The 15241-nt window shown below is 39.3% G+C and overlaps 1 protein-coding gene across 1 annotated transcript in view; it reads right to left on the bottom strand.

Moving 5' to 3' along the window:
- The window catches only part of LOC105464111 (tRNA guanosine 2 -O-methyltransferase TARBP1), an 87768-nt gene that overhangs the window by 65834 nt on the left and 6693 nt on the right, over positions 1 to 15241 (bottom strand). The window contains exons 3-9 of the mRNA XM_011711782.3: positions 13527 to 13596; positions 9922 to 10070; positions 8079 to 8131; positions 6336 to 6433; positions 2778 to 2913; positions 1740 to 1836; positions 231 to 320 (exon numbers count right to left, since the gene is read on the bottom strand). Coding sequence (XP_011710084.2) covers positions 231 to 320; positions 1740 to 1836; positions 2778 to 2913; positions 6336 to 6433; positions 8079 to 8131; positions 9922 to 10070; positions 13527 to 13596 — 693 coding nt within the window. The remainder of the gene's footprint in view (positions 1 to 230; positions 321 to 1739; positions 1837 to 2777; positions 2914 to 6335; positions 6434 to 8078; positions 8132 to 9921; positions 10071 to 13526; positions 13597 to 15241) is intronic.

Below are 15241 nucleotides of genomic sequence, written 5' to 3'. Positions count from 1 at the left end.
TCTAAATAGGTCTACCTCTACTGCAAACATTTTCCTCTCTCCCACCTCTCCATAAGCATCTTAGTAGAATTAGTTAAGTCCACTCAAAGCAAATATACAATATTTCAAAGTCTCTGTTGACAGATAACAAAGCAATCATTATATTTTATATAAATGGTTACTCAGAAATTCATTAAGAAAATCATTTTTTATAGTTTTCAAAGACTTTATTAAATTATCTTCAATCTCACCTCTGTCCACAATGAAGTTCCTCGTCCTAAGGATTCCTCTTGTCTCAGAGACATGAGAAAAGTTGAGACATCAGAAAGTGACACTTTCTCCTGGGCAGGGCAGAAAAGATTTTAAAAATTACTCATATTAAAATGTTTAACTGAATAAACTAAAACCACTGTGGAGGCAACCAATTAATACTATTTAAAGTAGGTTATCATTAGCTAAATCAAAAGAAAGCAAGTATCATTAGCTAAATCAAAAGAAAGCAAATAAAAAGAAAATATTATTCAACTTTTAACACGAAGATACCATGTTAACTTAAAATTGACGTTACTATCTTAAAGATGGTCACAATCTTAAAAAAAAAAAAATTCTATAAGAAGAAATTACTTTCAATCAAAATGTGAGGCCAGGCGTAGCGGCTGACACCTGTAATCCCAACACATTGGGAGCCCGAAGCGGGTGGATCACCTGAGGTCAGGAGTTCGAGACCAGCCAGGCCAACATGGCAAAACCCCATCTCTACTAAAAATGCAAAGATTAGCCGGGCATGGTGGCAGGTGCCCTGTAATTCCAGCTACTTGGGAGGCTGAGGCAGGAGAATCACTTGAACCTGGGAGGCGGAGGTTGCAGTGAGCCAAGAATGTACCACTGCACTCTAGTCTGGGATATAAGAGCAAAACTGTCTCAGAAGAAAAAAAAGTGATTATTTTCAATGCCATAAAAATGATCCCGACTAAGAAAACCACCTAAGTCTTTCATTCCCTTAAGGTTGTGCATCTTGAATGAAGATACCTTGCTCTATCTAGGCCAGGCATTGGTAAACACTACTCACGGCCTGTTTTGTAAATAGTTGTGTTGGAACATAGCCAACGCCTGTTTATTTAGTTCAGAAGTTGCAACACAGATCATAAAGCCAGCTGCAAAGCTTAAAAAATGTTTGCTACCTGGCACTGCACAGAAAGAGTTTGCTGACCCCTGTAGTAAGCAATGTTTATTGAGGCTTTGTAAAAAGCACAGAATATGCACCATATATATTCCTTGAATGTCGATACAGGGGAAGATGAGGGGAAAAGTATAAAGGGAACGAGGTATAAGCTCCAAGAATCCTCTCCCAGTGGGCCACGCAGGACACGCTTAGCTCCCCCAGCAATAAGCTGTGACAACACAGTGAAAGTCTGTCTACCAGGGAAGCTCAATAGAGACTCAGTGCCTTGGGCTTTTACTGGAACATGGTCATGCAGGTACCTTTTGCCTCATACATACTGAAATTCCAGACTCCCAGAAAGAAAGCAGGTTTTCAGCATAAACCACATTGAACAAACACTTTAGATACAATAAGCCACTCTTAGCAGTTAGGATAGTGTAAATCCTCCCAAAATCCAAGGTCCCATTGCCAGCCAAGGGCCAACCTTACAAGCAGGCCTTTCTAATGGTAGTGTCATAGGTCTGCTATGTTAACTCATTTCTGCACAACCACTCACTAAGAAAGACTTGTAAATGGAAGTAACAAAAGAGAAACTTACCACATCTAGCAAATTCATAGCTGTTTGAAGAAGGTAGCATTGGGCTGCCCCTCTCAGAAGAATCTGATGTGTGATCATAGTGCAATGAATAACATCCCTGACATCGAAACACAAAAAATGCAGTTCCGTATTCCCAAAGACAATTCTGATAATTTGTGATTATCAACAAGTTGATTTATAACATCTACAATTTCTAATGCAGAAAGTCAACAGAATTTCAAAGCTGTTATTTCCCATTGTGGCCTCTATTAGAGCTCAATTTTACTATGAAACAAGTCTCTTAAAAATAAGACTACAGGCCAGGCACAGTGGCTCACACCTGTAATCCCAGCACTTTGAGAGGCTGAGACGGGCAGGTCACCTGAGGTCAGGAGTTTGAGACCAGCCTGGCCAACATGGTGAAACCCTAACTCTACTAAAAATACAAAAATTAGTTGGGAGTAATGGCGCACACCTGTAATCCCAGCTACTTAGGAGGCGAAGGCACGAGAATCGCTTGAATCCACAAGGCAGAGATTGCAGTGAGCCGAGATCGTGCCACTGCACTCCAACCTAGGTGACAGAGCGAGACTCCAGCTCAAAAACACACACACACACACACAAAACTATAAATGAAGATGCTTTTAAAGAAGTTTATATTTACTGAAATACTTTTTCTTTTTTTCATCTCCTCAAATTCCTTTTTACCAACATTTTTGAAATACTTTCTATTAAATATTATTGTTTGATATTTTATCTTTAGTTTTCTACCTACAAATTAAAAAAAAAAACTTACTGGCCTTATTTAAAGAGGTCAAAATTCAACAGCACATATCATCAATACACATTTAAACCAGTAATTTGTAAAACAAAGTAAGTTCAACTATATGAATAATATATTTTTTTAATTTTTTTCTTATGTAAAATTAAGAGCTCAAACATCCCAATGCCAATATTAACTATTTCCATTTACTGTAGATTAAAGCAGAGGGAAAAATATATACATTGATGGAAAGTCATGGCAAATAACCATACAAGTACATATTCAGAGTAAATTACCTGAGAGCAAGAAGCCCATCTATACCCAGGGCCTTATATTTTGGGACATTTGCCAAAGCCTTAGATAGAAACAAAATGGGAACAGCACACCAATGCCTACTTGTCATCTTCCGAATAAACTTCAATAGGAAGTTACCTGAAAGAAAAAGTTTTAAATTATCATTGTTGCCAATAAGCACATGAAAAGAAGCTCAATACCATTAGGTATTAGGGAAATACAAGTGAAAACCACGGTGACGCTCCACTTCCCACACACTAGAATGGTTATAATCTAAAGGACAGACAATAATCAGAACTGGGAGGATGTGGAGAACCCAGAACCCCACACAATGCTGGAGGGAACGTAAAACGGTGCAGCCACTGTGGAAAACAGTATGGCAGTTCCTCCAAAACTTAAACAGACTGACCACATGACCCGGCAATTCTACTTCTAGGTATATATCCAAGAGAACTGAAAATTCTACTTCTAGGTATATATCCAAGAGAACTTGTACATGAACATTCATAACAGCATTACTCAGATAGTCAAAGTGAAAACAATCCAAATGTCTACCAATGAAATGAATGAACAAAATGTGAAATATCTATACAGTGAAATATTATTCAGCCACAAAAAGGAATGCAATGCTGATGATACATGCCACAACATGGATAAACCCTGAAAACACTATGCTAAGTGCAAGAAGCCAGACATAAAAAGCCACGTATTGTATGATTCCGCTGATATGAAATGTTGAGAATATGCAAATCTATAGAGACAAAGAGGATTCGTGGCTGCCAGGAACTATGGGTAGAAGAGAATGAGAAGTGACTATTTATACGCCTGGGGCTTCTTTTTGAGGGTGATCAAAATATTCAGGAATTAAGACAGTGGTAATGGCTGTACAACTTTGTGAATACACTAAACACCACTGAATCAAATGGTTTAAAAGGGTGAATTCTATCTCAATAAAGCCGTTGTAAAAGAAAGTTAATTTAATTTCATTTCTATTTTAGTAAGATAAGTATTCTACTATACTATAGGGATTCTGATACCCATGGAGCTATATTTTTTTTAAAGGTAATTTTTTCTTTTCTTTTTTGAGACAGAGTCTCACTCTGCTGCCCAGGCTGGAGTACAGTGGCTCGATCTTGGCTTATTGTAACCTCCACCTCCCGGGATCAAGCAATTCTCCTGCCTCAGCCTCCCGAGTAGCTGGGATTACAGGCATGTGCCACCATGCCCAGCTAATTTTTGTATTTTTAGTGGAGATGGGGTTTGGCCATGTTGGCCAGCTGGTCTCAAACTCCTGATCTCAGGTGATCTGCCCACCTCAGCCTCCCAAAGTACTGAGATTACAGGCGTGAGCCACCACACCTGGCCGGTAAAAGATAAATTGTTTATGATTAGAAGCCATTCTTCTATTTGAGATGTTAAGGAAAAACAGGATAGGAAGTATTGATGGTTAGTAGCCTCTAGTATCTGCAAACAGTAACATCTTTCTCATAGGCTGTTTCTTGACTACCTTGGATTTAATTACTATCGTTTATATTTCTATTTTGAGATACAAAGGGATACTGCTTCATTCTGTCCTCTCTGCTAATGTGTGATTTGTTAAGGACCCTTAGCTCATGCAGTTAGTGAAAATGTGTTTTCTCACATAGTTGTAGAATGACTTTGAAGAAATCCTCAGAAGCTCCTAAAAGGACATTATGTGTATTTTCTATCTTTTGAAATACCTAGTATGAAAGACATTCAGAATACACAGAAGATATTCACTGGACACATGACTGAAAAATAAGTGACTGTGAATGAAAGTTTTAATTGCTCTTTTTGAACTCCTGGCCTCAGTTTTTCTTTCTTCCATTTGCACTAATTAAATCCAGTAAATCTCATCTTTTGCCTAACACTTCACTCATGACACTGGGAAGATGGCAATGGCCAAGTTTCCATTTCGCATTGACTCAACGCATTTACCAAGCATCTGTGATATGCCTGGTCCTGGACCACAAACACCTGGCTCTCAAATTCTGGGAAGCTCTGACCGACATCATTTCACTCACGTGTGCTACTGACATGCGAGGCAGCAATGTGGCTGATAAATTCATCCCCATGTGGCTGCAGCCCAGATGCTTAATTAAACTCCTGAAATCTACCAAACTAACAAATGACTCTAGGCTGGGTGTGGTGGCTCACGCCTGTAATCCCAGCACTTTGGGAGGCCGAGGCGGGCAGATCACGAGGTCAAAAGATCGAGACCATATCGGCCAACATGGTGAAACCCTGTCTCTACTAAGAATACAAAAATTAGCTGGGTGTGGTGGTGCACGCCTGTAGTCCCAGCTACTCAGAAGGCTGAGGCAGGAGAATCGCTTGAACCCAGGAGGCAGGGGTTGCAATGAGCTGAGATCACTCCGGCCTAATAACAGAGCAAGACTCCATCTCAAAAAAAAAAAAAAAAAAGAGGATGACTCCAATAGTTATCTTCTCCATCTTCTCCATTAACTCATTTTTTTAAAGAAAAAGTAATCAAAACAATCAATTTTCTATAAATTTGAAGTCATGGTATACAGACCACATTTTCCCTTTTTTCTGACGTTTGAATAGACATTACCGTTGGCCATCTTGTCATCCTATTTGCCAGATTAAATACAAAAGAAAAAAAATACATATTTCATACCTAGGCTCATTTTATAAATCACAAAGGTGGGAGTAACACAAGGACTCACAAAGCAGAGTAGGTCCTGCTGCTGCTCAGCAAACAAAAATCACACGGCTTTTGTGCTCTGCTTTCCCACCTACCTCATTAGAATGAACCTGAAGAATGGGGATGGCGCTAGGACAAGGTCTTACATAAAACAAGTGCTTTTTTGTTTTGTTTTGTTTTTGAGACAGTCTTGCTCTGTCACCCAGGCTAGAGTACAGTGGCACAATCTCGACTGACTGCAACCACCGCCTCCTGAGTTCAAGTGATTCTCCTGCCTCAGCCTCCCAAGTAGCTGGGACTACAGGTACACACCATCATGCCCGGATAATTTTTGTATTTTTAGAAGAGACGGAGTTTCGCTGTGTTGGCCAGGTTGGTCTCAAACTCCTGATCTCAGGTGATCTGCCTGCCTCGGCCTCCCAAAGTGCTGGGATTCCAGGCGGGAGCCATTGCACCTGGCTTATTTTTTCTTTCTTATCTTCCTAAGTTAATATCTATAAAGGGACAACTTGCCACAATGAGTATTCTGTTCACTACTTTTTCCTAAAACCAGGTTCCCTATTTCTTGAATATAGTTTACTAATTCTTGAAACTGAATAGTAGACAATTAGAAAAGACGGCTAAATTGCAGCACACCTTCTAAAATTACCTCCATGCTACTCATGCCAGTACTGGTAATATGTCATACACAATGACTAAAGTGTGAACTCAAAAAAAGATACTGTATGAATCTGAGAAAATATGCATATCCTGGAAAAGGAAACCATTTTGAAAATATTTATTATAATAGTTGATGGTGCTTATAACCAATTTGCTAAAAAAAAAAATTGTAAGCTAATGCATTATAAAAAAACCCTTTACTGACACATACTCTTTATGTCTCCTGGAAGAAGAGAAATATACGTGACTAAAAACTTCTGTAATTTCAGTCCCAATGGAGAACAGCTTCCTATCGGCTGGCCTGGGGACCTACAAACAGAGACGGGGGAAAACAAATATTTAACATTTATTTACAAGTGATTACACTGAAACCAGCCTAAATAGACCATGGCCCAAAAGTCTTTCAACAATAAAACAATCAGACAGTCTTATTTTTCTGAACCTGCATTTCATTTTTCAGTAAAATTCTGAGAATCCTTCTGATTATAGAAACATCAGGACCTCGTAGGAAAACGGACGTGAGATAATAACCTACTACACTGAGGATTTCCTTTTTATGACACTTTCCCTTCCACATATATAAATCTTGCTAAATAGTATCATAAAAAATAAGAGCCTGAAATGATAATTTTAAATTATATTTTATTGTTCCCAACATGTAATCTTTAAATCTTTACGTCTAAAATAAAAGAAGTAACATTCATAACAAAGACATATATTAGTAATAAATTACTTTTGCAAGAGCATCTAATTGTTAACATCTACTAAAGTCACATTTTTCTGCTATATGTTTCTTCCAGGAACATTATCTGCTAATCGAACACATTAGAGTGCTAGAAAACTGAAGGCATTTCATAATAAATGTGTTTGTCAACTCTTAGAAAACACCAAGATCTTTTCATTGGTTTTACTGCTCTCCAGCTGTCTAATTGCTACAGAAAACTATTCAATAGTAATGAGTTATTTGAAAACTAAAAATAATTGGCAAATCAAGCGTTGCTATGCTCTTTCAATATTATTAAACAGGACTAAATATTAATATAATGTGGCACAGACTAAAAATGTTTCAAGAAATTGGCTGGTGGGGGGATGTAGCTCTGTTTCAAGATGCAACTATAAATTTAGTTAATATTAGAAAGACAATTTCAAGAGCAGAGGAGATTTTTGAAGATGAGAATTCAAGAGTCATAAATGATGCTCAAAAAAATGAGGCTAAGGTACAATCCTGACAAACTTCTCACTGTCAACCTTTTCAAAACATAACTGTGGCCTATAAGTAGAGACAGGATGAAAAAAGCAGCCACTGCCAGATATGGAAAGGAAAAGGTTACAATGAACCCTGCAGTACTGAACTGAAATTGGACGTCCTGGTGTGAATTCATGGTTCTTAATATGGATGAATGGATGGACGCACAGACAGGCATTGGAAAAGATATAAATAAGTAAGTCTGGTCAGCAGACAAAGCTAAGAAAGAGGCACACACAGGGAGATGCAACGATCAAGCAAATGCAGTAAAATATTAACATTTGAGGAATATGGACGAACGGGAAATGAGAATTCTTTGGATTATTCTCAAGACTGTGCTGTAAGTCTGAAACTAAGTTAAAAGAAAAAGGAAAATAAGTTTAAAGCATTGGTTAGCCAAAGTCATTACAACTTCCAAGAGGGCAGAAAGCAGCAATAGGGAGAAGAAAGTGAGCTACAGAAGACAGTTTCCAACAGCCCAAGAATAGAGGAGCTCAAGGCAGAAAAAAGGAAACAAGAAAAAAGAAAGGAGAAACACTTGGTGCAAATCAGAATGCAAGAATAACAAACAGGAAAAGGACCACACGATAAGAAAAACTTGACTGTCTATTCAGCAACATACCGTATGTGCCAAATGCATTAAACAATCTGGTCAGGTCTCCTAATATGAAAATGTATCAAATACATCATAACATAATGTCTCTTTACCTGCTATACAGAGAGCTCTCTGAAAGTGCATCCATTAATGGTCCAATAATAAACTAAAAAAAAAGACACATAATTGAAACTTAGTTGTAAATGCAATTTTGAAGTCAGCTTCCCTGACTGAACATCCTACAAAGGCTTACAGAAGACCTGCTATAAGCAAAGCTGATCTCTTACGCTGCAGGTGAAATTTACTGATGGTCCTGGAGGGGAAGCTTAATTCTACCAGAAAAACAAAGTAAGTACAGAATTTTCCCACCTGATTAAAATGTATGCCACACTAAGAAGAGAGTTCATGTGTTGGGTCAAGAAAGAAGGAAGGAATCCAAAGAAGAAACATATGCTAGAAAATAAAGGTAATGACAGAAAAACCAAAAAGATACTCAAGAGAAAACTGAAGCCCCTATGCCTAGAGGATAAAGAGGAAAAAATTATACTCAAAAATTACTATTAGATACTGGTCAGAAAAGCAAGCTTACATGAAGTACACAAATAATAGAATGTAGAAACATGATGCATATCAATACACCATAGCACATACTAAAATAATTAGAAAAAACTGACTTAGGCTGGGTGTGGTGGCTCACACCTGTAATCCTAGCACTTTGGGAGGCTGAGGCCAGGAGTTTGAGACCAGCCTGGCCAACATGGCAAAACCCTGTCTCTACTAAAATTACAAAACTGAGCCGGGCATGGTGGCATGCACCTGTAGTCCCAGCTACTTGGGAGGCTGAGGCATAAGAATCCCTTAATTCCGTGAGGCAGAGGTTGCAGTGAGTCAAGATCATATCACTGCACACCAGCCTGGGCAACAGAGTGAGACTCTGTCTCAAAAAAAAAAAAAAAAATTGTATCACTATCTGAGAAATAAATTCAATCATTCTTTAAAAAAAAAAGCAGCAGCAGCAGCAGCCAGGCACAATGGTTCACGCCTGTAATCCCAGCATTTTGGGAGGCCAAGGCAGGTGGATCACTTGAGGTCAGGAGTTCGATACCAGCCTAGCCAACATGGCAGAACCCGGTCTCTACTAAAAATACAAAAATTAGCCAGGTGTGATGGTGCCCACCTGTAATCCCAGCTACTTGGGAGGCTGAGGCAGGAGGATCACTTGAACCTGGGAAGCAGAGGCTGCAGTGAGCTGAGATGATGCCACTGCACTCCAGCCTGGGCGACAGGCGTGAGACTCCATCTCAAAAAAAAAAAAAAGAAAAGAAAAAAACCTATTGAAAGAAAAAGAAGAAAAACATTGACTTCTATCACCTCTAAATGAGAGGTAGATTACTGTACCTAAGGAAGTCATCATGGGATTCATATGGCACCATAATATAAAACTTAAAATCGCAGCTCTAACTCCCACCGTCTCTGCCTCGTGTAGTTCCTGACAAATGGAAGTATAGATTCTAATATATATTGCTCAGAAGGCAATCTCTATTTCATAAAGTAGACAACAGCAATTCATTGAGTCAGAACTGGAGAAGTAGCATCGCTAAACGAGTAACAGTCATCAGTGGCTCAGAACCGTGAGAACAGCATCACCTGAAAGCTTCTATACCAGTTTTCATACGGAGAAAACTTGACTTATGCTTATGATTCTTGACTTACGCTAGTCTGAATATTGATAATATAGAACTACTTTTTCACAATGGTAATAATGCAGGCAGTTCTACCTTTTGGCTTGTTGAGAAACAACATAAGCTTTTTTCCAAATAGGAAAGCTGGGTTTAGAGAAATATGATTTGTTGGATGCAAATCAACAAAATGTTACTTGCTGATATAGAACCCTAGTGTATTTTTACCTCTCACTTTTCAACAATGGGAGGAAGGAAGGGGATAGGCTGTCATTACCTCAGAAAATTCTGGTGAAAATGGAAGAATCTTTGTTTCATACAGCTCCAAAAAATGGATAACACCTTCTTTGGTCAGGATTTTGTTTTCACTTTCAAACATTCTTTTATAAATACACATATGCCAGGATGGGTGAAAGAGCCAACATCCTGTGGAAATAAACATCTAATGCTGACATCTGCTTCTGTCTTTGTTTCACCATCAAGACTACATACTCGTAAACAAATACATGTACAGACAAACACAATAACTTCATTGTAACACTACAAAAAAGTTTTTGTTAAGGTTTTTTGAGAGACAGGTTCTCACTACGTCACCCAGACTACAGTGCAGTTGCAAAATTCTAGCTCACTGCAACCTCAAACTCCAGGGTTCAAGCGATCCTCATGCCTCAGCTTCCTGGACTACAGGTATGCAACACCATGCCCAGACAATTTTTTAAATATTTTTTAGAAACGTGCTCTCAGAATGTTCCCCAGGCTGGACTTGAACTCCTGAGTTCAAGTGATCCTCCATCCTCCGCCTGCCAAAGCACTGGGATTATAGGTAGCAGCCACTGCATCCAGCCTGTTTTTAGTCACATATGAGTATGTTAACCAAAATAATTTTGGTATTCAGTATTCCGTATTCAGGCAGCTTCATTTTGAAAAACTGTAAATGGGCCAGGCACAGTGGCTCGTGCCTGTAATCCCAGCACTTTGGGAGGCCGAGGCAGGTGGATCACATGAGGCCAGGAGTTCGAAACCAGCCTGGCCAACATGGCAAAACTCCATCTCTATTAAAAACACAGAAATCAGCCGGGCGTGGTGGTAAATGCCTGTAATCCCAGCTACTGGGGCAGGGGGGTGGTTAGGGACTGAGACATGAGAATCACTTGAACCCTTGAACTTGGGAGGCAGAGGTTTGAAAAAATAAGAAAGACTGTAAATAAATGCTATAACTGCTACAGTGTACAAAAATTAAATATTACCCCATGCATGCAGGTTGGAACTTCAGATTTGGAATAGTTTCAACCAATTCTTCTCTTATCCCACTTCAATCCATTTTTCACACAGAAATATGAAATTGTCACACCTCTGCTTAAAATCCTTCAACATCTCCTCATTGTTCTTAGAATAAAGTCCAAACAAGGCATGAACTGACCCTGACTGCCACTCCAACCTCATCCCCCGCTCCACACACCAACTCTGCTACAGCCTCACTGGTCCTTCTGTTCTGCCTCCTACAGCTGCTCCCATCTCAGGGTTTGCGCCCCAGGTGGTGCCTCCTCAGCGTGGACTCTTAGCTTAGATGTCATCATAAGACAGGCCTTCCCTGACTACCCCACTCACCCATTAGTCCATTTCATCAGCTCCTTGTCTGTTCCCCTCCTACACCTTACAATCAAAACTATTTTTTCATGGAAAACACAAAAGTCAGGTGAAAAATACCACATCACTCTCACCATTTTACCGCCAGTAATTACTAGGTTGGTGCAAAAGTCGTTACGGTTTTTGCCATTTAAAAAAAAAAAAAAATGACAAAAACTGCAATGACTTTCGCACCAACCTAATAGCATGTACTGGACACTAAGTAAATATTTATTCAGTAAATATATAAATGAATGAGCAAATAAAAAACATGGAATAAATATCTTACAGATATTTTTCTAACTCTTTTGAAGTATCTTTTAATTATGTTAGAGAAAAATACTCAGCATTTTTAACTCATGACATTCTATAAATAAATTAATCCATTATTTGTAATTTACACCAAGATGCCTGTTCAACTCTTTGGCAAAGGTAATTTTTCAAAATCAGTCACTGCTATTTGATTTGGTTTGCCAAGAGCTGTGGGCAAAATGTGGTAATAAGAGCATCGTTTTAATGGTAAATGCCTACGTGAAGTCACAAGATTCAATTAAATTCTAGCCCCAGGTGCAACTATAGATGCTTATGGTCTGCGAAAAAATCCCAGTGTATCAGAAAACAACTACAGCAATCAGCTGAATAAAGCTCAATTCCTAAGGGGTCAAACTATTAAAGTTGTAATTATCTAGAGTAGGCACTAAAAACCATTTACCTAGGTTAATTCTCATGTGTAAACACAATAATGTCGCATTTTATCATTCATATGAACACAGGCCAAAACACTATTGGGCTGCATTTAGCTATTTCATTAATCTAAACTTAATTTTATTAAGATACATGTAGGAAGCTCCAGCTTCACTGTGTATCTCCTAAAAAGCTCTCATAATATAGTGATCAAGGGCTTATAAACAATATTTGAAATTATATCCCGGAATTTTCTCTTCCTAAGAAGTACAAGATACAGAACAATAACTGAAAACTTAAGACAAGTAACTCTAACAAACACTGGAAAAGATATACTAAGTGAATAAGAATGGGAAGCAGTTACAAAGATATACATAACAAAGAGCGATTATTGGCCAGGCGCCGTGGCTCACGCCTGTAATCCCAGCACTTTGCGAGGCCGAGGCAGGTGGATCACCTGAGCTCGGGAGTTTGAGACCAGCCTGGCCGACATGGCAAAACCCCATCTCCACTAAAAACACAAAAATTAGCCAGGTGTGGTGGCGCATGCCTGTAATCTCAGCTGCTCGGGAGGCTGAGGCAAAAAAATTGCTTGAACCTGGGAGGCAGAGGTTGCAGTGAGCCGAGATCATCCCACTGCACTCCAGCCTGGGCAACAGAGCAAGACTCCACATCTCAAAAAAAAAAAAAAAGAGCAATTATTAAAACCACAGACTATGTCATCATTGAAACCCTATCGACAAGTCCTTATCTTTTAAAGAAATGAGCTAAAATATTCACAGATAAAATGATACGACATCTAGGGATGTGCTTCAAAACCATTTAGTGGGAAGGGCACAGGAAAGGCTACACAGGATAGACAAAGCAAGGCTGGCCATGAGAGGATCATTATTAAAGAGAGTGGTAGGTATATCACACACACTCTTCTCCTTCTATAAATGTTTGAAATTTTCCATCATCAACAGTTTAAAAAATTAACCATCTCTCTAAATTATAGAAAATTCTGTGGCTATTTTAAATTGTATTTTTTTTTTTTTTTTTTGAGACAGAGTCTTGCTCTGTCGCCAAGCTGGAGTGCAGTGGCGCGATCTTGGCTCACTGCAACCTCCGCCTCCTGGATTCAAGTGATTCTCCTGCCTCAGACTCTCGAGTAGCTGGAACTACAGGCACACACCACCATGCCTGGCTAATTTTTGTATTTTTAGTAGAGATGGAGTTTCACTATGTTGGCCAGGCTGGTCTTGAACTCCTGACCTCAGGTGATCCGCCCACCTCTGCCTCCCAAAGTGCTGGGATTACAGGCATAAGCCACCATGCCTGGCCCAAAATTGTGTTCTTAAAGATGATTTAAGGATATGAGTAGATGGATATAGTTATTATGCTAAGTGAGATAAACATGAGCAACATGATCCAGGTATGTATCTGGAATGGTAACAGCTGTTACCTCTTGGTGGCAGCATTACAAGATGTACGCTTTTATAGTTTTTCAAAATTCTCTACAATGAACAGGAATTAGTTATAAAATCGGGGGAAAACCATAAATGTTATTAAAAAAATAAAAGTAATCGTTACCATTTTCCTCTGACACCGCATATTCAAACAGATTGTTTAGCTTTGGTAAAACTGGCTTTATAACATGTATCTAAAAATAAGAGCAAAAAAATCATATGAAATGAAAATGCATCTTGAAAAATATCAGGCAATTTTCATCTCTTTATTTAACAGTAGCTCTTCTTATAAAACATATGTAGAAAGAGCCTCATTTATCCGGTTTTTCAAACAACAGTATGATTCAGGTATGTAAGACTGAGTATGGCAAAGCTAATGAATATAACCACATTATAGCTATGTTAAAGTCTGCCATTTACATAGTGATCATCATAAATCATGTCATAGAATTCTCAACTGTCCTGGGAGACAGGTAGGACTGCCAATACTAAGATATTGCAAAGAGAAAAAAAAAACTGAAATGTCTTCTCCGTTACTCAAGTTGTTCACGGCAGCACACACTTAGAAGGGCCAATTCGGAGTTCCATGTTCTTAATACCATGTAGCCAAAGTTGCTGACACGTTTGTTTGAGAATTTACATATCCTTCAAAATATGGATAAATACATATCCTTCAAAATATGGATAAAGTTTCTAAATAATGGGGGTTTTATGGATCTACTGATTAAAGAAAACCATAAAAGTTAATTTGAATTTAGAAATGCTTTTTCTTTATTCCTCCTCCTTGCATCTATATACATTTAGCACATATAAGTAATTATTTACTTAAAGTCCACAAACAAGATTTGGTGCACATTTGGACTGACACCTCGCAATGACTCCACAGATGGCTGGCACCTCTGTGGTCCCCAACTTGCAGAATGGAAACCATGGTTCTCAAACCCATGAGTTCCCAGAACAACAGCATACGTATCACCTGGGAACGTGTAAAAATCTCAAAGTCCTGGCTAGGTGCAGTGGCTCACACCTGTAATCCCAGCACTTTGGGAGGCCGAGGTGGGTGGATTACTTGAGGTCAGGAGTTCGAGACCAGCCTGGCCAACATGGTGAAATCCCGTCTCTACTAAAAATACAAAAATTACCCAGTGTCGTGGCTGTAGTCCCAGCTACTTGGGAGGCCGAGGTAGGAGAATCACTTGAACCCAGGAGGCGGATGTTGCAGTGAGCTGAGATCATGCGACTGCACCCCAGCCTGGGTGAGAGAACAAAACTCTGTCTCAAAAAAAAAAAAAACTCAGGCCGGGCGCGGTGGCTCACGCCTGTAATCCCAGCACTTTGGGAGGCCGAGGCGGGTGGATCACAAGGTCAGGAGATCGAGACCATCCTAGCTAACACTGTGAAACCCCGTCTCTACTAAAAATGCAAAAAATTAGCCGGGCGAGGCGGCGGGCGCCTGTAGTCCCAGCTACTCCAGAGGCTGAGGCAGGAGAATGGCGTGAACCCGGGAGGCGGAGCTTGCAGTGAGCCGAGATCGCGCCACTGCACTCCAGCCTGGGCGACTAAGCGAGACTCTGTCTCAAAAAAAAAAAAAAAAAAAAAAAAAAAAAACTCAAAGTCCCAGGCCCCACCCCGACCTACTGAACCAGAAAGTCTGAGGATAGGGCATGGCAATTTATACTTTGTAACAAGCCATTTGGGTGATACTGATAGTGATAAATGTTAAAGTTTTAGAATGGCAAGGGAAGATCAAATTTTTGAATAATTTTAGTCAACTGAAAATATTCTTTAACTTACTGAAACAAGTTACACTCTTAAGTTGCATTTATGCCAGAAAACAAA

The sequence above is a fragment of the Macaca nemestrina genome, chromosome 1 (genome assembly GCF_043159975.1).
Source record: "Macaca nemestrina isolate mMacNem1 chromosome 1, mMacNem.hap1, whole genome shotgun sequence".
NCBI lineage: Eukaryota > Metazoa > Chordata > Mammalia > Primates > Cercopithecidae > Macaca > Macaca nemestrina.
The sequence above is the reverse complement of the archived record's forward strand: the minus strand, read 5'-3'. Positions and strand labels throughout refer to the sequence as shown.